Source organism: Lutra lutra, chromosome 4 (genome assembly GCF_902655055.1).
Source record: "Lutra lutra chromosome 4, mLutLut1.2, whole genome shotgun sequence".
Lineage (NCBI taxonomy): Eukaryota > Metazoa > Chordata > Mammalia > Carnivora > Mustelidae > Lutra > Lutra lutra.
In genome coordinates, this window is record NC_062281.1 from 21465784 (window position 1) to 21488464 (window position 22681).

General features: G+C 40.8%; 1 protein-coding gene across 9 annotated transcripts in view; it reads left to right on the forward strand.

Annotated features, from left to right (window-relative positions):
* SAMD12 (sterile alpha motif domain containing 12) overlaps positions 1–22681 on the forward strand; it is a 390950-nt gene that overhangs the window by 154067 nt on the left and 214202 nt on the right. For all 9 annotated transcript variants that reach the window (XM_047728620.1, XM_047728611.1, XM_047728612.1 and 6 more), the window contains one exon: positions 18650–18779. In XM_047728620.1, the coding sequence (XP_047584576.1) occupies positions 18650–18779 (130 nt within the window). The remainder of the gene's footprint in view (positions 1–18649; positions 18780–22681) is intronic.

Here is a 22681-nt window from a genome sequence, read left to right on the forward strand (position 1 = left end):
AAGAAGAGCAAATTAAATCCAAAGTAAGCAGAAGAAATAATAAAAATTAAAGAGAAGTCAGTGAAATTGAAAACAGGAAGTCAGTAGAGAAAATCAAAGACATCAAATACTGGTTCATTTAAAAGATCAATGAAATCAATAATCCTCTAACCAGGTGATGAAGAAAAAAAAAAAGGACACAAATTACTAATATCAGAAATGAAAGCAGAGACATGGCTACCAAGCCCCTGGACATTAATTGGATAATAATATGGACAACTATGCCCATAAATTTGATAACCTAGATGAAATGGACCAATTCCTCAAAGACAATCTACCAAAACTCAAAACTCATACAATAAGAAACAGGTAGTCTGTCAGGCTTGTATCTACTTAAAAATTGAGTCATCAGTGACTTTTCAAAAAAAAAGCACCAGGCCCAGAGGGTTTCACTGTGAATTCTGTCAAACATTTAAGAAAGAAATTTTGCTAGTTCTCTACAATGTCTTTCAGAGAATAAAAGCTGAAGGAATACTTCCTACCTCATTCTGTGAGGCAAGCATTACCATAATAACAAAACACATAGACCTTACAAAGAAAGAAAACCAGACTGCTATCACCACAAACTTAGGTGCAAAAAGCCTTAACAAAATATTAAATCCAACAATGTATAAGAAGAATTACACACTATGACTAAATAGGATTTATCTCATGTATACAGGCTGGTTCAACATTTGAAAATCAATGGCTGTAATTCACATCACAGGCTAAAGAAGAAAAATCACATGATCACATCCATAGATGTAGAAAAAGTGTTTTACAAAATCTAACACCCATTTAATGATAGAACCTCTCAGTAAACTTTTGAAAGAGGGGGACTTCCTCAACTTGATAAAGAATATCTACCAAAAAAAAAAAAAAATCTACATCTAATATAGTTAATAGTGAAAATCTCAAAGCTTTCCCACTAAGATGAGGAACAAGACAAGGATGTCCTTCTCACCACTATTTTTCAACATCATTCTGGAAGTCCTAGCTAATGAAATAAGACCAAAAAAGGAAATAAAAGAGATGCAGATTGGAAAGGAAGAAATAAAACTGTCTTTATTTGCAGATACTGTGATTGTGTGTGTAGAAAATCAATATAATTGACCAAAAAAAAAAAAATTCTGGAACTAGTAAGGCAGTATAACAAGGTTGCAGAATATAAGGTAAATACACAAATTCAATCAATTTCCTTTATATCAACAGTAAGTGGAGTTGAAGTTAAAAACATTATAGCATTTATATTAGCACCCCCAAAATGAAATGCTTAGGTATAAATCTTACAAAATATGTACAAGATCTCTATGAGGAAAACTACAGAACTCTGATCAATGAAATCAAAGAAGACTAAGTAAGCAGAGAGTCCATATTCGTGCATAAGAAGGCTCAGTATTATCAAGATGTTAGTTCCTTCCAACTTTGGTGTATATATTCATTATAATGTCAGTCAAAATCCCAGCAGGTTATTTAGTGGATTCATGAACAGATTTCACAGTTTATACAGAAAGGCAAAAGACCCAGAAGAGCCAATGCAATCTTGGAGAACAACAGAGGTGGAGATCAAACCCTACCCAAATTCAAGATTTAGTTATAAATCTTCAATAATGAAGGCAAAGTGGTATTGGTGAAAGCATAGACAAATAGATGAATGAAACAGAATGGTGAGCCCAGAAGTAGAACTGTGTAAATATAATTAACTGATCATTGACAAAGAGGCAAAGGCAATACAATGGAGAAAATGTAGTCTATTCAACCAGATGGTGCTGGAACAACTGAGCATCCACATGTGAAAACAAACAGAAACAAGAAAACCTACACTTCAACTTTACATCCTTCACAAAAATTAATTTAGAGTGGATCGCAGGCCTAAATATAAAATTCAAAATCATACAATGCCTACAAAAATAACAGGAGAAAAGCTAGCTGGTCTTGGGTTTGCCCATGGCTTTTTAGATAGAACACACTAAAGGCATGATCCGTGTGAGCTGTAATCGATAAGCTAGATTTCATTAAAAGTAAAAATTTCTGCTGTGCAATACACTGTCAATAGAATGAAAACAAGCCACCATCTGGGAAAAATATTTGCAAAAGACATTTCTAATAAAGTACGGTTATTCAAAATATACAAAGAACTGTGAAAGCACAACAGTACTAAAACAACCCAATCAAAAAGTGGACCAAATGTGGCACCTGGGTGGCTCAGTGGGTTAAACCTCTGCCTTCAGTTCAGGTCATGATCCTCAGGGTCCTGGGATCGAGCCCCACATCAGACTCTCTGCTCAGAGAGGAGCCTGCTTTCCATCCTTCTCTGCCTGCCTCTCTGCCTACTTGTGATCTCTATCTGTCAAATAAATAAAATCTTTAAGAAAAAAAAAGGGGGGGGAACCAAAGATATGAACAGACATCTCAGTAAGGGAGATACACAAATGGCGAATAAGCACATAAGAGCATGTTCCACATTTTGCCATCAGAGAAATAAAAATTAAAACAAGATACCACTGCATCCCATTAGAATGGCCATAATTTTGAGCACCAATAACACCAAATGCTGGTGAGAATCGGGAGCAACAGGAACTCTCATTCATTGCTCCTGGAAATGCAAAGTGGTACAGCTACTATGGAGGACAGTTGGGCATTTTCTTACAAAACTAAAAATACTCTTACCATATAACTCAGCAATCACCATTGCTGGTGTTTTCTCCAGAGTTGGAAACTTCGGTCCACACAGAAACCCGCACATGGAAGTTTCTAGCAGCTTTATTGATAATTGCCAAAATTTGGAAGCAAGCAGTAATTCCTTTAGAAGATAAATGAATTTTTTAAAACTGTGGTACAGGCAGTAATTTCTCCAATATCAACCATAGCAGCAATTTTCAGATATGCCACCTAAGGCAAAGGAAACAAAAGCAAAATTAAGCTATTGGGACTATATCAAAAAGATTTTGCACAGCAAAGGAAACCATCAACAAAACAAAAATGTGGTCTAACGAATGGGAGAAGATATTTGCAAATGATATATTCAGTTAGGGGGTAATATCCAAAATACATAAAGAACTTTCACAACTCAACACAGACGTACACAGTTTAAAAATGGGCAGAGGACCTGAACAGATGTTTTTTCAATGATCTACAGATGGTGCACAGACACATGAAAAGATTCTCAACATCACTCATCAGTAGGGTAATGCAAATCAAACCACAGTGAGATATCACCTTATTCCTGTCAGAATGGTTAAAATCAAAAAGACAAGAAATAAGTGTTGGGGAAGGTGTGGAGAAAAATGAAACATCATGCACCACTAATGGGAATGTAAATTTGTACAGCCACTGTGGAAAACATTATGGAGGTCCTTCAAAAAAATTGCAAATAGAAATACCATATCCCATAATTCCACTATTGCATTTTTATCCAAAGAAAACTAAATATTTATTGCAGCATTATTTGCAAAGCACAAGATATGGAAGCAACCTGAGTGTTTCATGGGTAAATGGATAAGGAAAATGTGAGTGAGTGAGTGAGTGAGTGTGTGTGTGTGTGTGTGTGTGTGTGTGTGTGTTGGAATATTATGTAGCCATAAAAAAGGTTGAGATCATTCCACTTGAGAGAGCATGAGAACATGGATAGACCTAGAAGGTATTATGCTAAGGGACATAAGTCAAACTGAGAAAAACAAATACCATATGATTTCACTCAAATGTGGAATCTACAGAAAAAAATGAATAAACCAAAAAGCACAATTATACCTAGAAATACTAAGACCAAACTGATGGCTGCCAGAGGGAAGAGATGGGAAAAAATGAGTGAAGAGGAGAGGGAGATACAGTCTTCCAGTTATGGAATGAGTAAGTCAGGGGAATGAAAGGTCAATGATAGTATAGTAGCGATGTATCAGGACAGATGATGGCTATACCTGTGAGCATAGTATAAGGTATAAACTTGTCTAATCACTATGTTGTACACCTGAAACTAATGTAACATTGTATCAACTATACTGAAAATAAAATGAAAAAATAATAAACTGTGGTACATGCAGGCAATGAAATATGATTCAACACTAAAAAGAAATCAGCTATCAAGCCATGAAAAGACATGGAGAAAACTTAAATGCATATCCCTAAAGTGAAAGAAACTAATCTGAAAGGGCTACATACTGTGTAATTCTAACTGTATGACATTCTGGAAAAGGCAAAATTATGCAGACAGTAAAAACATCAATGGTTGTGAGGGGTTAGGAAGGAAAGAGGGAGGAATTGCGTGAGCACAGAGGACTTTTACAGCAGTGAAATTATTCTTTATGATACTATAATAGTGGATACCTGTCATATGCATTTGTTCAAATCATTAGAATGTACAACACTTAGTGTGAACCCTAATGTAAACTGTGAAGTTCGGGTAATAATGATACGTTGGTGTAGGTTCATCATTTAAAGAAATGTACCTCTTTGGAGGGGATATTGATAATGAGGGGGACTAGGCATGTATGGGGCAGAAGTCCATAAATCTCTTTACCTCCCACTGAATGTTGCTATGAGCCTATTACTGCCCTAAAAATATTTTTTTAAAGCATAAGGCGAAAAATGATTCTGTCATCTTCTAGAATTGATATATCCTATCATCAAGAAATCAGTCCAGACGGTAGAGATTTACTATAGCGCCTTCATAGTCCATTCATTAAAGAGTAGTTATTTTGTGTCTCGGTGCTAGTTACAGGGAATATTGTAGTAAATAAGTAAATGTAAAACTATCAGATAATATAAATAAGGGCTATAAATTGTCAAAAACATCATGGGGAGCAGTTACCGTCTGGTGCTCAGGAACAACAGCCCCGAGGAAACGACGTTCCAGCTAAGATGTGAGTGACGAGCCAAAGCTAGTCATGAGGCTGTCTGAGAGAAGGGCTAGCTTTCCTTTGTCACCTGCCCTGAAGTAGGAGAGGCTCCATGTGTTAGAGGAACAGACAAGAAGATCTTAGCCTTAGAACATTAACACCAAGGCAAAGAGCAGTCGGAGATGCACAAAGAAAGGGTCTTACAGACCGGAGGGTGGAATTTGGATTTTCTTATCAGTGGAAGGAGAAGACAATGAAAGACCCAATGAGACCTACAAATTTAAAAGTTACTCTGAAGCTATGGAATAGATTATAGGTGACAAGTGCGGAAGATGGGGATTTGGGTAGGAGATTATTGCTGGAGTCTAGGTGAGAAATGGTTGCCTTTTGAACTGGGTTGGAAGCAGTACAGGTGGAGATAAGCATTTGAGTCCTGGACGCATTTTCCATGCAGACACCATCCCGTATGGACCGCATGGATCGTATGTATTTTTGTGTTAGGAATGGGGAGAGGGAAAGCTGAGGGGAGACACCAGTCGCTTTGCAGGTAAAATCTCAGGCTCTAGACTTGGGGATAGGAGTGAGAAACAGTATATAAAATGGGGAACTAATAAAGAAATGTTAATCAAACAGTCTTTGCCTTGGCCTCTTCTACTGTAGGAACAAAGCCCAGCGGCCAGATGATTATGCTTCAGGTAAAAAAAAAAAAAAAAGAAGAAGTCTGTTTCTTAAAACTTTTTTTTTTTTTTTTAAGTGTCTAGATTGAATTGGAACATATTCATGTATCTGTTCCCCGGAGTGACGTCATCTTCATTGTGGCATCTGGGGAGCATTCTGCGTAATAGGCCACTCAGGCAATGAGCCCAGTGCAAATCCACAGAACTCCTAGTCTGGTCTCCATTGCCTAATTGTTTTTAATAGACAAATCTATAAACCCAGATCTTTAACTTAACAGGTAAAATTAAATGTGCACATCAAGAACATTTGAGAAATACCAGCCCTCCTCTTAAAAATTTTAATTATTATCCTCAAAGCAATTCAAAACAATATTGCATCCACTGAAAATGAAAATTCCCACATGCTTTGAGAAAGAAACACATCAGAGAACAAGACGGCCCTTGGAAATTAAAAGGCAGTATTGGAATAAATTTTAAAATTTAGTTGAGGATTTGGCAGATGAAATTGAGAAAAATCACCCACCGTGCAGAAGAAAGGTTAGCAAACCTTTGCTATACAGAGCCAGATAGTAAATATTTTTAGTTTCGCAAGCTGTTTGGTCTTGGTCACAATCCTTCACTCCCACTTTGTAGCATGAAAGAAACTAGGCGTGGCTGTCTTCCAGTAAAGCTTTATAAACACTGATGTTTGAGTTGCAGGTGATTTTTACACATTATAAAATACTGCTCTTTTGATTTTTTTAGCCCTTTTAAAATGTAAACACCATTATTAATTAGCTTGCATATATATGTATAGAGAGAGAGATAGGTAATATATATAATCATATATATTTATGTGAAACGCAGTGGGCTGGATTTTGTCCTTGGAGCCAAGGTTTACTGACCTCTAATATAGAGGAAAGGTATGGATGATGTGGGAAAAGCAAACTAAATTATGGCATGAGTTTATACAACTGATGGAATAGAAGAAAAATTCTATTTGATTTTTGTCTTGGGAGACTTCTTTGAGATTCTGAGGAGGTGTGACATTGCACGGCTGAGAATGTGATACAAGAAAAATAATGGAAATCAGAGTAATTGGCCCAGCATTTGAACAGTATTTTCTACAGTCACAGTATAGTAAATGCTACTTATCCTTTTTTTTTTTTTTTTTTGAGAGTGTGCACGTGTGGGTTGGGGAGGGACAACTGGAGAGAGAGCGAGAGAAAGAACCTTAAGTAGGCTCTGCCTAGCTTGTAGCCCAAAACAGGGCTCAATCTCCTGACCCTGAGATCAGAACCTGAGCTGAAACCAAGAGTCGGACGCTTAACCAACTGGGCCATCAGGCGCCCCAACTCCTTACTGGTTTTTTGCCTTCAAATCAGTGCACATAACATACTCTAACAGAGATGTAGGATAGAAAATATACGCTGTTATCCTTGACAATATAAAAATAATGCTGCAGGTGACAGAGGTGGGTTGTGGAAGGAGATGGACGATTACAGAATTGAATCCTTATTTGAAAAGTCATACAGATTTAAATACATTACTCAAGGTTGGAAAAACAACCAATTAAGAACTGAAACTAATAATCCTCAGCAGCAAACCAAGGGAAAGAGAAGAGGAAGCTAGCATGTATGTGCTGATCATTCTCTTAATAATATCCAAAGATAATTAATTCTCTAAATCTGATCAGTTAAAGAGACTGAGAAGAGAAACCATCATGAGATTGCCCCCAGGGATTGCAACTCAGGTTGGAGAAGGGAGATATTTGAGTTCGATCACGTGTGTGCTACTTTGAAGAAATAATAACTTCCGGTGAAAACAAATGGGACGAGGGACTAGTGTTTTTCACTATTCACCCTTTTGTTTAAATTATTGTTTTAAACCATGTGCATGCTTTCTTTGATAGCAAGAAGATGACTCAGGATGGACAGGATGATGAGAGAAGCATAACTATTACTTAAATTGTTAAATAAGGATATGGAATTTTTTTATTTCAAGCAGCAAGGGACCATAAAGATATGTGCAGGGACATGGATTGCAGGAAAATGGTTATTATAAAAATGTAATTGGGTTAATGAGATAAAATCTAGGTATTTATAGATTTATAGATCCTAGATTTATAAAATCTAGGTAGATTTTCTTTAATTGTATAAAAGTCAATATTTCAAAAGTAGATGTAGGAGTACCTGGGTGGCTCAGTCAGTTAAGCATCTGCCTTTTGCTCAGGATAAGATCTTAGGGTCCTGAGTGTCAGACTCCCTGCTTAGTGGGCAGTCTCCTCCTCCCTCTTCCTCAGCCCCTCCCCCTGTTCCTGTGCAACCTTGCACGTACATGCTCACTTGCTCTATCTCAAACAAAATCTTTTAAAAAATGTAGATGTATAAGAAAAATTTGCTTCTTCTGTTGTCTTATATTTCATCTCCCTTCCATTTTATCTTCTTATTTAACATATGTAGTAAGATTTTTCCAAGTTTTATTAATTGTAGATTGTCAGACTATTTTGGAAATTGACAAGTTTATCTGAACCAGAGTTTGGCCCTGTATTAGCTTGGGTTGCCATGATAAAATACCATAAATGGGGGTTCTTAACAGAAATTTATTTTCTTAAAGTTCTGGAGGCTGGAATTTCAAGATCAGGATGGCAGTACAGTCAAATTCTGGTGAGCGCTCTTCTCCTGGCTTACAGATAGCTGCCTTCTTGCCCTGTGCTCATGTGGTGAAGAGAGAGACAAACCCCACTTTATGACCTCATTTAACCTTAATTACTTTCATAAAGACCCTGTCCCCAAATACAGTCACATTGTCGGGGGTTAGGGCTTTAACATACAAATTTTGTGGGCTATGAACTTGCATAACAACTCCCATTGAATTGTCATTTGGCTGAACAGAATAAGGGACAAATTGTTTTGCCACCAAGAAGTCAATGAAATAGGATAGTAGCATCCTTCGTGTGGGCTTAACTTTTAAAATCCAAACGCGCTAATCTTGGAAGCAGAGACTGACTCCCACCCTCACAGAGTCTAGAGTTTTTAGGCTCTCCAAACCCTAGGGTCTTCACCCTGCCCTGTTAAACACAACTAGAACATTTTCTCAGTGCCTTTGTTTTCTCTGAGTGCCAACAGTATGGTAGCCCCAACTTTCCCAAGATCCACCAGCCCTCTCTTTTCTGGAAAATCATCCACAGCAACTGGTCGGCCTTTTGATTTCCATTTCACCTTTACAACAACTCTGTAAGATGAACCAAGAAGCTGTTTCTGTTCACATTTTGCTGGTGGATGTAATCAGAAGACTGTGATTAGTCCTGCCTTACTGTACCCAACAGAAAATGTGCTGCTTCCCATAGCGAAGAGCGTGGAAAGAGCCCTGGTCTAAGAGACGGGGCATTGGTGTTGACCCCCACTGCGCCTGGAGCATGCCCAGGTTAGGACAAAGGTACGGTTGTTTTTAACAGATTTATCTCCGTTGATTTAATCAAGGGAGCAAACCAGCACGAGGAACTTCCATAAGATAGCTTGTCTTTTTTTTTTCCCTATGACCATCAAGCCAGAGTGATATTATGAGCCTCATTTTTTCTTGCACGTTCATCAGGCTAGAGTGATGTCATGGTGTACGCGTGGACATTGGAATTTTTACAGACCTGGACTGAATGCAGCTCTGAAATTCACGAACAGAGTGACCTTGCATGAGTTCCTTTAGCTGTCAAAGCCTGTCCCTCTGTCAACTGAAAGTAATAACTACATTGTAGGTTGTGGGGATGATTAAAGATGATTTATCTAAAGTGCTTAGAACAATTCTTCCTCTCTGCTGTGTTACAAAATTGGATCTAATGCTCTGTTGGGAATGGCATTAGTAAGTTCTTCTACCGTGTTTCCAGACCTGAAGTGGTCAGCCCTGAGCAGGCATGTCCTCATAATGATTTCAGAGGAGCGAGCGAAAGTGCACCAGCCCAAGAGGCCTCGAGAATGCCCCTCAGACCTGGCTCATCACCACCTCTGTCTTGTTCTTTTGGGTAAAGCAGATCACAGGGCTCCCCTTCCCTCTGTCCCCATCCCCTCGAGTCAAGACAGGGAGAAATAGATGCCACCATGTGCCTGAGAGACCTCCAGCTGTATTCAGAGAATCATTTCATCCTTGGGACATTTTAGTTATCAGTCCATTGCAGTGCCCTTCCAAAGGAATTGCCACAGAAATATGAAACGATCAGAACCATTTTCAGGTTCAAATTTGTTTTCATTTTTGCTGTAGCATCTTTTCACTCAACCAGCCTTCACCCAGGGGTTTGTACCTCGAAGCACAGCCCCGCCCATGGCTCTGCTCCCTGGGACAGACGAGTAATGGGTTTTCCTGCTGTACTGAGATGGAGCAGACAGAAAGTATAGTGTGATCCTCGCCATCTGGACGTATCTTGACCAGCACAACAGTCTGGACTTACAAGAGGAGCAGGCCTTGATAAAGAGAACCATCCAGAATGCCACAGACATCGTGTTTCCTATTGACGGCTGAGGCGTGTCTCACTCCTTGAGGTTTTCATGTGCGAAACTGTTATTCCCAGCAGTGCACATTTGGAAGCCAGCAGATCGTCACCAGCATGACAGGCAGGCATCCACGGCACAGCTTGGAACAGCAGAGCCCACGCATCTGGGTGGTACGCCTTTATGAATAGTTCCATCAGGTGCCTGGGGAGGCCAGGCTGTAGCTCTGGCATGGGACTGGGACACTTGGTGCATGACTGTCTCTGGTTCTGAGTCTCAGAGAAACCAGTGGCACGACCTATCACATGAAAACACAGGGTGATGTTTGGGTAGCGGCCGCAGAGTGGGTTCGAGTAAGGGGACCACCACGTAGGCTCCCCTAATTGGGTATCTTGACCTTTCCATACTTCTTTTTTCCTATATTTTCTCCTTTCTTGTTCCTATACTTGCCTTTTTTACTAGTGCCTTTGAACACTCCCCCTTTCCTTCAGCTATCCCTCTTCGAGTTTACTAATCTTAACGCCACCTTCCAATGGCTGTGACTCAGCTCGAGGCAGCTCGACTCCAAAGATCTATGTCTGCTGTTCTGCAGTGGTGATTCCCTATACAGGGCTTGGGAATCCAGCCTGAGAGCCTATCACCAACATTCAAGAGCTACGAAGATAGTTTCCTGAATACATAGTATGTGGCAGGCACTCTTCAAGTGCTTTGGATAAACCATGTCTAATCTCCACAAGTGACAAGATAGGTTTTATTTTCAGTGTGTTGAGGGACACATTGAGAAAGGTTTAGTGACCTGCCCAAGGTCACAATGCTAGTGAATGCCAGGGCCAGCTTTCAGCCTAGATCTGCATGATTCCAAATGCCAAGCTTGTTTCATTACATCACTCTCTGTGTCAATCGGAAAAGAAAAATCGAGGATCAGAAATGTGAGCTGTCGTGCTAAGAATTATAGCGCTAGAATGTCTGTGCATATTTGGCTCAGTGTAAGAGAAATCTAATTGGAGAAAAGGCTGTTGTAGTTCTAACCTGGGAATGTCAGGAGCACAGCTGCAACTTGAATCATCTTTCTGACACTCAAGGATATGGGAGCTGTGATCTATGATGATGGACCAGACAGTTCTTCCTTCGTTCAACAAATAATTATTGAGTGCCTGCTAGGTGCCAGGTACTGTTCTAAAGTTTGGGACTCTTCATGAAATAAGATCCCTGCCTTTGTGGATGTGGCAGGCTGGAGGGAAAAGACAGAGGAGGGTGATAATAGACAAAATAAGTGAACCGTGTAGTACAGTAGAGGGTACTTGATCTTGAGAAGGAAACACTGAAGCAAGGTAATGAGTATCAGAAGTGTCAGATGGAGGAGGCTTGCATTTTTAAGTAGGGGGATGAGGGTTGGACTTGGGCAGAACCTGACCAAAGGTTTGAAAGAAGTGAGGGAATTAGCACTGTCAGTGTCTGGAAGGGGAGCCTCTCAGGCAAGATCTGAAGCAGATGTAGTTGACATTCATGAGCAACAGCAAGAAGGCTGAGGTAGTAGGAGCAGTAAGGGCTAGGGGAAGATAATAATGGTGGCCATCAGAGATATTGGGTCACCAGATTGCTTGAGGCTTTGTAAGCCATTTCCAGGATTTAAAAGAAGGGAAAAACTGACCCATTAAGTGCATGAGGTACGTAGATGGAGTAGTCTAGGTGTGACACGATAGTGTCTTTGATCAGGATTATAGCAATGTTGGCGATGAAAAGAGATTGACGTGTGGATATATTTCAAGGTAGACCCCTTAGGTTTTGCTAATAGATTAGATGTGGAATACAAGAGAAAGAGGGGAGTCTGTGGTGAATTTAAGATTGCGGGCTTCAGCAACACAAAGTATAGAGTTTACCTTAGATGAGGTGACAAAGGCAGTTGTGAGGGGAAGCAGAGGAGGTCAGTTTTGGACATGTTGAATTTGAAATGTTTACTAGATCTGCAAATGGAACTGTGACATCATCAGTTTTTAGTTTGGGGAGAAGACTGGGCTGGAGATATAATTTGGGATTTATCAACAAATACTATAGTTAAAGAAAAAAAATAAAGCATAAGACCCAATGGAGAGCACCAGTATGGTGTGCAAAATGGAAATCAGTGCACTGAGCAGCGAGGAGATTGGTCTTGCATTGCTGCCAACACAGGACTCAGAACTCATGAGAAAGAGGATAGAAGTCTGACTTGGGCTTCAATACAAAAAGATCATTTTAAGCTCTTAGAGCTTATTAGCAATGGAATAACCCATTTCACAGGATGCATTTTTTGATGCTACAAATTTTCAGGGAGATTTTTGAACCTAGATCATTGTTTTTCCAAATTTTGTCCAGCTCTAAAAAAAGAGAAGAATAGTAATTATTTTCCATTAGGTGGTTAATGTTGGTCTTTATCCAAATAGTTTACACACTCACATACCCAATTTACCACCATTTTAGATGTTGTAAGTTAGATTAGATTCTTGCCTTGGGTTTAAACTTGAACCTACTGACTGTTTGGAGTCCTCTAAAATTTGAGTTTCTCTGAGACTGTGGTTCTGAGTATTTAGGAATGAAAAAAGCCATCTCTGAAATTCGGTATGGACAAATTAAGGGAAAAAATGATATCAGGCCAAATTTTGTATTTTAATAACACTACTCTAGTAATGTCTTAGAACGGTGTTTCTCAAAACTTTTATTCCCAGGACCCTATTATACTCTTAAAAATGTTTGAGTATCTCAAAGAGCTTACGTTTACATGGCTGGCACAAATACGGGAGAATAACCAATACACTGCTTAATAAGGATTCCAGTTGATACACTGAAACCTGTAAACTAAAGTTGAAGTTCTTAAAAATTTACTTTCGGGGAAAAAGAACCCCTACTTTGACGGAAGTTTGTTTGAAGAAGACTCAAGACTGTAGATTTCCTGTAAGTTCCGTGTAAGCCAATGATGTGACTTTGGGGAAAAAAAAAAAAAAAGGTAGGTTTGGGTTTCAATAATACATTTCTTTTTGTCATCCCTCCATTCAAGATCCTGCCTTTTGAAGTCAACCCTAACAAGCTAGAGTGCCCTGTGGAGGAGACTGGAAATTTGAAGGTTTCACACAGATGCCTTGTGAAGAACAGTTGAATAAACTCCTAATGCCACACTGTTTACTTGGAAAAATTCCCAAAGGTGCTTACCCGTTACAGCTACACTGGTTAGGAGAGATGAACACCACAGATGAGGAAGCTGAGAGTAACCACAGTGATGTTCAAGCAATGGTTAATTAAAGACAGAAAAATGTGGGAGAACACTACATTTATCTTTCATTCATCTAAGAGATTTTACTTTTATCTGTAAACTTTCTAGCAGTGAGATGTCTTCTCTTTGAGAGACGTGAAGTTGAAGAGCTTCCTTCAACCTATTTTCCTCTAAACCCAAGAATGACCAAGTGGAACTCATGAGCTACCCTGGGAACAGAATAGGACGGAGAGAGAATCATTAAAACTTTCTAACCACCTTCTTAACTCCTGTAAGAGTTAAGGTGGCAGAAGAGGGCATTATTACTACTTGAAAAAAAAGAAAAATGAATTCAAAGCCAAGGATTCTATGAACTCTCTCATCTTTCCATTTTGGGGGGTGAATGAGCTTCAAAAGCTGTTAAAGGAGACATAAATGCATGTTTGTCTTTCTCCTCCTCCCCTCTTATTCCTTTCTATCCCCTCCGCCCCCACTGTCTTGAGTAAGATTTCACAGTGGTTAAACTCATGGAAGAGAAGACTGGGACCTAAAGGAAATACATTGCAGGATGGTAAGGGAAAGCTTGCAAACACCTGCTTATAACGAGAGGCTGCAAGTTTTACCACTTTCTGATATTCGGGCACAAAACTCACTTTGACCTGCCAGTGGATTTAAATGATCTCTGAGTTCTCTGCTTTCCCCCAGTCAGCCCACTGGGCCTGGTGTAAGCTTACCTAGTTGAGCTGATGCAGCCACTGGGAGCTCAAAACTGCAGTGTTCTCTTAGAAATCAAAACCTAGTAAATTAAAGAGATTTTTTTTTAAAGATTTTATTTATGTATTTGACAGAGATCACAAGTAGGCAGAGAGGCAGACAGAGAGAGAGGGGGAAGCAGACTCCCCACCGAGCAGAGAGCCTGATGTGGGGCTCAATCCCAGGACCCTGAGATCATGACCTGAGCCAAAGGCAGAGGCTTAACCCACTGAGCCACCCAGGCGTCCCAGATTAAAGAGATTTTATATTGCAAAACAGACAAGGGATAATTGAATGGCAAGATAGAATTTAACTTGAAAAATATTTTGCAACATGTTCATTCAATATCAAACTTCTCTAAAGCATTTAATTATTTTATAACTTAGAAAAGCTTCAGGTTTACCTCAAAGAACTCAAAAGGTAGAGTTCTCGTTGAAATTCAAATAAAAAATTACCATAAAACATGGCTGAAACTGTTGAATTAGGGTAAGGAATCATTTGCCAAAAAAAAGATAATTTGCAAACAAACTTCCCCTCAGGGATGTGTCTTCTGAGTCAAGTGAGGTCTCCTTGTGAAATAGACCCGAAGACCCTAAAATAGACCCTTTGAGCTTGTCTAGAGAGAGGGCGGGACCATTTCAGAAAGGAAATGCCTGGGATTCTGTTTGGAGTCACAATGCTTGGGGTTAAGATAACAAACAGCCTCTGGCTTCTGTCAGGGCAACAAAACAAACTCAGATTGTCTCCAGGGTTGTCAATCCCGAAAATGGTTTGGTAGACCTGAGCCAGGAGAAGTGGAACTGGGGCAAATACTTTTTTAATGTTTGCCTGTAGGCAGGATGGGTTTCTGGTGTTTTGTTTTTGTTTTTCCTAGTTTACTATTTCTGATAAATATGAAATACTGTTTCTTTGTTTTGGGAACTCTTTTGGGTTTGGCTCCCACTGAGGGGGTGGCGGGGGTAGAAAATAGCGCATCAGAAAATTCTTGGCTGGAGTTGCATGTAAAGAGAGCTGTGAGGAGAGCCAAGGAAAGGAGGGCGGTTGAAATAACCCTGTGGAGCTATTACGTTTGACAACTCTGCCCCTCCCAGTGGGACCCTGGTACGTGGATTGACATGAGCTTAGTGCGTGCTCCTCGTTGTTCCAAATTGCGCGTGTAAGCTCTTTAAAAGGATCAGGTTATGGCACTCACTCCCCCAAGCTGGTTGCTGTCAGAGACAGGGCAATCATGAGAAGTGACTGAGATTCACCTGGGTGCTGGGCAAAGAGCAGTTCAGACAGAAAAAATCAAGTCGGCTCTCAGAGTCCCTACCCAGCGGCAGACTGGGGCAAGTGGAGTCACTACGGCTCTTAACAAGTAATGTGTAGCAAACTAGTAACAATTTCATAAGAAAGCCAAGGCTGAGAATCCGCTAATGCATGGGGCCAGTACTTCCATCACGATCTGATTAAGAAGAGACAAGCGGTGCTTAATGATAGAAGCTTTATCTCTCCCGTTTTATTTATGCGGGTTTCTGTGGAGGCAAATCTCTTTAGGTTCCTGCAGTCTTAAAAATCTATGCTTAAAGCTCTGAGTCAGTTGATGTCCAAGCAAGTGATGGCAAGTTACTGTTTCCTAAGAGTATACTCTGAAGGAAAAGGCACCTCCTTGAGGAACGCCTCAGAACGCCTGAATTTATGACAAAGGGAGAATCTGTAACTGAAGCGTCCTGGGTGGGCTGATGAGGAAGCCTCTTGAGTTGACCTGGCAATGGAGGGGTTAATCTCTGTCTGAAGCCCGGCTGAGGGGGCTTAACTTGGTGCTGAGGGTCCTCTGTTTCCGAGGAAATGAGCAGGTTAAAGATGATCTTCCTGGAAGCCGCGTATATTAATATACGAGCAACTTCATCCTCTTGTCTTTCCCTTCCTAATTTACAACCATCTGTGACTGGTTTATAGGAGTTTTCAAAAGACGTGATTAGCTTTACTTGCAGGAAACTTGTAAAGGGTTTCAGGGTAATGATGTGTCAGCTATGAACTCATTCAGCTAATCTGAAGAGAAGTTTTTAGAGCAGGAAGGAGCCAGATTCAGAGGTGCTGACTTGTGAAACACCACGGCGAGTGCATTTGTGGCTAGAAGAGCCAGGATTCTAGTTTCCTAATCATGTAAAGGGAAGGAGGTAATGATGAGCAAAAGGGAAGAAACTGAACAACAAAACACTCACTCATTTGCACCATCCACACCGGAGCTTTTCCTCGCTCATCAGAATCAGGGAGGTATTCGAGATGGTTGCATAAAGAGCTTCCAGGGAACGTGGCTGGCAGCCTGTGACTCGGGGATATGAGGTGGAAGGAAGGGGCTGACACGTTTGATTAGAAGCCACATGAGCGCAACACAGTAGGTGGAGAGCAGTGAAGGGCTACACGTGAAATTCACTGCCAGGTTATTTCATTAATACATTGACTTACACATCGTGGCTGTGTAGCGCCTCTTAAATGCAAGGCATTCTGGGACCACAGTCACAACAGATCTGTCCTCACCAGCATGCAACCTAGTGTTCCAGTTGTTCCTGGGGTTGCAGAGCAAATTATCCTGCACTTAATGGTGAAAGACAACCTTCTATGATGCTCATGGGTTACATGAATCAGGAATTCACTCAGGGCATAGAGGGGCGGCTTGTCTCTGCGTCGTGGGGTCTGGGAGCCTCAGTTGGAAGATTCCAAGACTAGCGGCTGGAAACATCTGCAGCTTGTTCACTCATTTGTCTGATGGTTGGTGGTGGCTGTCAGCTGAAACACTAGTTGGGGCCTGGGCCAGAATTTCTGCATTAGTCTCTTCGTGTGGTCCGCGCTTCCTCACCGCATGTGGTTGGGTTCCAAAGCTGAGTGCCAAAGAGGAAGAGCCAGGCAGAAGCTGTCTCTTTGTGCCCTTGCGTTGGAAGTCACGTAGATCACATGGATTCCACTGTGCTCCACTGGTCAGGACCATCACAGACCTTGCAGAAATTCCAAGAGAGGGAGCATCAACCCCAGATAGCAGTGTAGGAATGCCAGTCACAATGAAGGAAAGGCAGATAGATAAATGTATGGTTGTGTGTATAGGGACATGTATAAAATCATCTGTCACAGTAAGAGTGAGAAAAACTACTGCAGCATCAAGTAAAAAATACTGTTTGTGAGGATTTTTTAAGTCATGGCCCAAAGAACCCTACTATTGGAAATATACTAATAAAGCCAAGAAATACCTGAGCACTACATTTCCCAAGTGTGAATCGTGCATGTCACTTTTGTTATTATTGTTACCATCTGTACAATGTTCTCTTCATTTTCTATAATTGACCAACTCTTTCAAAACTCACATTTGTTTTAAAAGCAAACTAGATATTACTACTGAAAATTTTATTTTTTACCATAATTTGTTTACCATAAAACCAAAGCAACCTTAAATATAATCAAAATAAAACTGACTTAACAACTAAAATAAAACTGATATAACAACTAAGTTGTTAGATATGTTGCTTTCCAATGAAGATTATGAGACCAAAGCAAGCCCTCTTTGTCAGAAATGTTAGCAGGTGTTTGAAAGATAGTGAATCATAGTCCTACAATACTGAGGCTCTCCCTGGGCCTTAATCTGAAAGACTGAAAGAGAAGTAAAAACAAATGATCCCTAGTGAGAAAGTCAGTGATATTTAAGGCCTAACATCCTTTAAAGAATTTTTGATATTATAATCCTATTTTGTTTATATGTTTATATTTTTATTATTCCAGATCATTCCATGTATATATTCTATATATATATATATATATATATATAGCTAAGCTTTCGTCTTATGTCCGCCAAATGGCTGGGATATATGCGGAAGACCAGCACTTGGCACAGAGCTGACACCTGTTAATGAATGAGTGGATCTGTGACCTGCCATCTGTCACAGGCTGGGTACCCAGCACCTCTGATTTGTTTCCTTAACCCATCCCTGAAAGATCTAGTGAGCATTAATAGGCCTTGATGAGTTGGCTTCTAGCTCAGGTTTAGCTACCCCATTATCTTATTACCACTCTTCAGGTACTGGTGGAATTAACTTCTTGCTTCCCTACTGTGGCATAATACCTAGACTTTACGGGACCACCCCCCACCCAGGCCAACTTGCCCTCTTATGGTATGTAGGGATCTAAATCCAATAGGTATCTTAGTATGTAGGTATCTAAAGCCAACAACATGCATTCCAAAAATAATTATTAGCACCTGCCAGGGCCCATGTTGCACTAGACGATGGGGATCTCAGAGGGTAACAAGAAATGGACACTTTCTTGGAGTACAGAGAAAGGCCACTGGGGGGGGGGGGGGCAGCTGTCTTACCCCTAAAATTTAATTAATTGCTTACAATAGCAGTGTCTTCTTGTTGAAGTATTGGTCAGAAAACACTACTTCCTGGGGATTTTTTTTTTCCAGTAGAGATGATCACTTGAGAATAAATTAAATTTTCAAGGTCTTCTCCATCTAGACTTTTCTTCTGGTTTCCAGGGGTATGGAAAAAGATCTGTAGAGGTTAGAAGGAACACAGCCAGAAACTTATCTCCAGGGATAGAAGCTTAATCCAGGGATTCCAGCCTGTAGCCTTGACCACACATGCCAGGACTTCTAACAATATTGCCTTTCTAGACATGGGGCTGGCCTTAACAGACCTTTTCCTGCTTGCTTCATAGTTGGCTACGGTGAAGCTGTCGAAACCAGTGGCTCTGTGGACTCAACAGGATGTCTGCAAGTGGCTGAAGAAACATTGTCCGAATCAGTATCAGATCTACAGCGAGTCATTCAGACAGCATGACATTACTGGTAAAGTATGCAGCATCCAAAATATTTGATTCTCTCTTCCTCTCCCCATCACAGTGGCCTTTCCCACACCCTTACAGTGAAATGCATCTCCCTGCTGAAATTTTCTGGCGTGGGTTTACTTTAAAAGGGGGCGATGGATTCCAGATCCATGCGAGCTATGCTGCTTAATAAACATAAGCAATTAGAGAAGCACAGATTCCCAGTGTCCAGGACAAGTACATGGGAATTGGCATACGGGGCTGGAGAACTCTGGAGAATGATGTGTGTAGCAATCCTAGAGAAAAGAAGGGGAGAAAGTCTTTCAAATTAGCCAGGTTGTAGGATCAGGATTAGATGTTCTAAGTAGGAAAGATTTCAAAATGGGAAAATTCTGGAGTGAATATGATCATGCTTGCTTACTGCCCATGGGAGGAATGCCTTCAAGACAGAAATGAGGATTCCATTCAGATTCAAGTTTGAGTATTATATGGGGAGGTCAAGAAGCACTTAGAAGCAGAAACTATGACAGTATAATGAACTGCAAAAGCCCTTAGGATCATGCGTCTCAATGGGAGAAGAGGGTAGGTAAAAAGGAGTGGATGGGGCCACCGTGGAAGCCCATCGCAGTCAGAGGGTCTTCCCCAGACCTCGCCTGGCCTCCCGCCCTGAGGGTGTGCGGGGATACGGCAGCATTCCTCTCCTACCCTCTCTCCCCCTTCACAAGCAATGAACGTTTGGAATAAAGAACACACTCTGTGCACCAACACTGTGCTTCAGAGGAAAAGCATGTTCAGAAGTCCTGATTCAAGTCCAGAATCTTCCCTTTTTCTAAGAGAACTCTATTCTTCTAGTAGGAAAGTGACTTGCTCTTGAGTAGCCCAGCCCTGTGGATCTAGCCGCTTTCCCAGCTGGGTGGTTTTCAAAGTGTGTTCCTTGGAGCCCTTGGGTACACTAAAGGCTGCCAAAGGGACAAGAGAGGGTGTGTGCTTTCAGTTGAGATGGGTGTGTCAATTACAGGAGGTCCCTTTATGTCTGTTCGACATATTCGAATTGTGCAAAAAAGCTTCGTTTGGTAAAGGAGGTTCTAATATAAAAGAACGGTGAGTGAGGTTACCCTAGATTCCTGCTGATCAAATTGGTAATGTTTTAAAATGTAAGGAACACACTCAAGTATAGCTCAAGATGAGTTAACAGAGAGTGAAATCCTCCTAAGATTAAAATTGTCCTTAAAAAAATAAAATAAAATAAAATAAAATTGTCCTTAATGTATTTTTGCTTCCCCTATTGCCTACTGGAATAATGGCTTTTTAGATGAAATTCCTAAAATTGTGAAGGCAGTGTCGGAGCGTTGTTTAGATTCCGAGTGTCTAATTTTTTTTTTTTCTTAGTCTCTCCTTTAAGAATATAAGAAAATCCCATCCAGGGTCAGTTATTCCAGCCCTAAAAGCAATCAATCAGTTAGTCACCATTTGGCTGATTATGGTCGCTTTCATCTGATAATGTGTGCTTAATGTTTCTTAATACCTGTGTGATAGAATAATGGCAGAGGCTTTTCGTGATCTTATTTGAAAGTAGTATTATCTTTTATTATGAGCTGGGAATTGCGAGATGCCCTTGAGGGAAGGGTAGGCATTTATAGTGGTTTGTAGAGGAGGAGCATTCCCTCCCTTAGAAATAGAAGTCTCATACTTCGTGGCTTGAAGTCCATGGTATACCACTTCCCAAGGCTTTGGGCTACGTGACATGAAGAAGGAGGATGTGGGCTGAGATACAGGTTTCGAACAGCTGTCCTATGGCTTTGGTGGCCCATTGGGTCTCCAGGCAATGCCACAGATACAGTCAATCTGAACCTTCTTGGAATCTTGGGCATGCTGCTTAAGCTAGATGAGCTACTCAGCCTCACTCCCCATTTCCAAAACAAAGATAATTACCTGTCTTCGGGAGTTGTGAAGATTAAAATGAAATAACATTAAGTGACCCACTAAGTTGGCCATTGATTGGCACCGTCTACCTGTGAGCATTTTGCTATTCTTGTCAAGACTCATCTGGAGGCGTCTAAAAACATACTATTCGTTCTAAGGGCAGCCTGTTTTCAGGCAAGAAGAGAAAGTAGAAAAGCATTGGGGGCTTAGGGAACAGAGAGAAGGAATTCACACGAACATCTAGCCTACACCTTTTTGACCTTTCACTATCTGAGGCTTCAGAAAACCACTCTCTTCCCCTGCTCTCTGCCCCCACTGCCTCTCCAAGAATGAAAGTGAAATACTCAGGTGGTCACAAGTGCCAAATGGCCAGAAAATAGGACTGGAGTCAACCTGCAGTTCCCAGCCCCAGGGCACTGGAAGCTGGCAGGGGTCTCCGTACCCTTGGAGGCTAGGCTGTGAAAAACAGAGCAAAGAGGTTTGTGAAAAATTAAGACCTGCGGTGAACAGGCCAACTTCACCAGGCCTGGTAAATAGTGGAGTGCTGAGAATGGTGGTAAGTGCCAAGTCGAGGCCCCGAGCTGCAGCTTTGCCGTGCAATTTCGTGAAGGTTCCTGGTGCCCTTCAGCTTTCTTTATCTGCAGAAGGGAGATGGTACCTGCCTTCTAGCCTCGCTGTGAAAGTAGTCCATGGTCCTAGGAAACCGGCTTTGAATGTCTGCTGCTGCTTATCTCCTAAGTGGACCAGTTTCCGATCTCTGTGAAAACAAACACCACATATAAACAACATATAAACAGTGGACTTCATCTATCTTTGTTATCCTGAGAACTGGAAAGTGAACACCTAGGTGGGGTGGAATGGGGTGGTGCTGGGGTGGGTAGTCTGGGCTGGTAAGTATCCCGTGCTTATCTCCAAGCTTGCAAAGAAGATGTTCAGTGTCTCTTCCTTATGCTTAAATTCTCTTGAGTGTTGCTGTTCATTTCTTTTTCTCAAAGCAAGATCTCCAGTATCGTGCTCATCAAGCAAGTGTGTTTGTTACAGTGTAACCTATAAGCAATCCCTTAGCTTAGAGGCAGGTGGTAGAGCCATGGCAAATAAAAAGGACATATTAAATGGAAAGAAGAAGGGAAAAGGGGCTTTTACGGACCTGAGTCGGATCCTCCTTGCTCGTCCTCCACCCCCAACCTTTGACAAGTAATAGCTGTACAACATCGCAGGAGCTGGTTTTTCATCAATGAAATGAGAATAATTATTTTAAAGGGTGTTGGGAGAATTAAATGGAAGGATGCCCATGAAGGGCCTAGCTTAGTGCCTGATACATAGTAGACATTTATCCATTTAGCAAATATTTATGGAGCATCTACGCAGTACTGGGTTTGGGGAATACAGCAATAAATAAGACGGTCAGCGATCTGTGCAGGGAAAAAATTGTGCTTCCGTGAGAAATTATGCATCGTCAGTAACAGGCCATTTGGGTTTATCTAATTCGACAGTGCTGTTTTTACAACTCGGTAAGTTGTAGCTAACTGATAGCAATACAAAATAATCCTCGTTGTAGATATGTAAATTCTGTCCCATGGAGAGTCAGTTGGCTTTCCTAGCCACTGTGGAAAAGGTGAGTTTTGCCTGCCATTTATGCATTCATTTTACCCTCTGTGATTGATGAGTGTGTACTGTTAGGATTCTCCTTCATAGTGTCTTTCTCCTGGTTGTAAGAGCTTACTGGTTTCTTCACTAACGAGTTAAAAAAAAAATCTTAAATGTGTTCATTTCTGTATTTGATGAGAGTACAGATTTAAACCTTTTTTTGAAAATTCCCGTTTTAATTTCAGTAGTGTTTTTTTTTTTTTGTAATGTTTTTGTCTGCAAGTCCACTATATTAATATTTTTTATGCCTTTCTTTGGAGGACATTAAATTCTACACAAACATTCCCCCCATGTTCTCTGAAGTCTAAGAAACATTAAGATATGTTTCAGTATGTGAGCATTCAAAACCTCTTG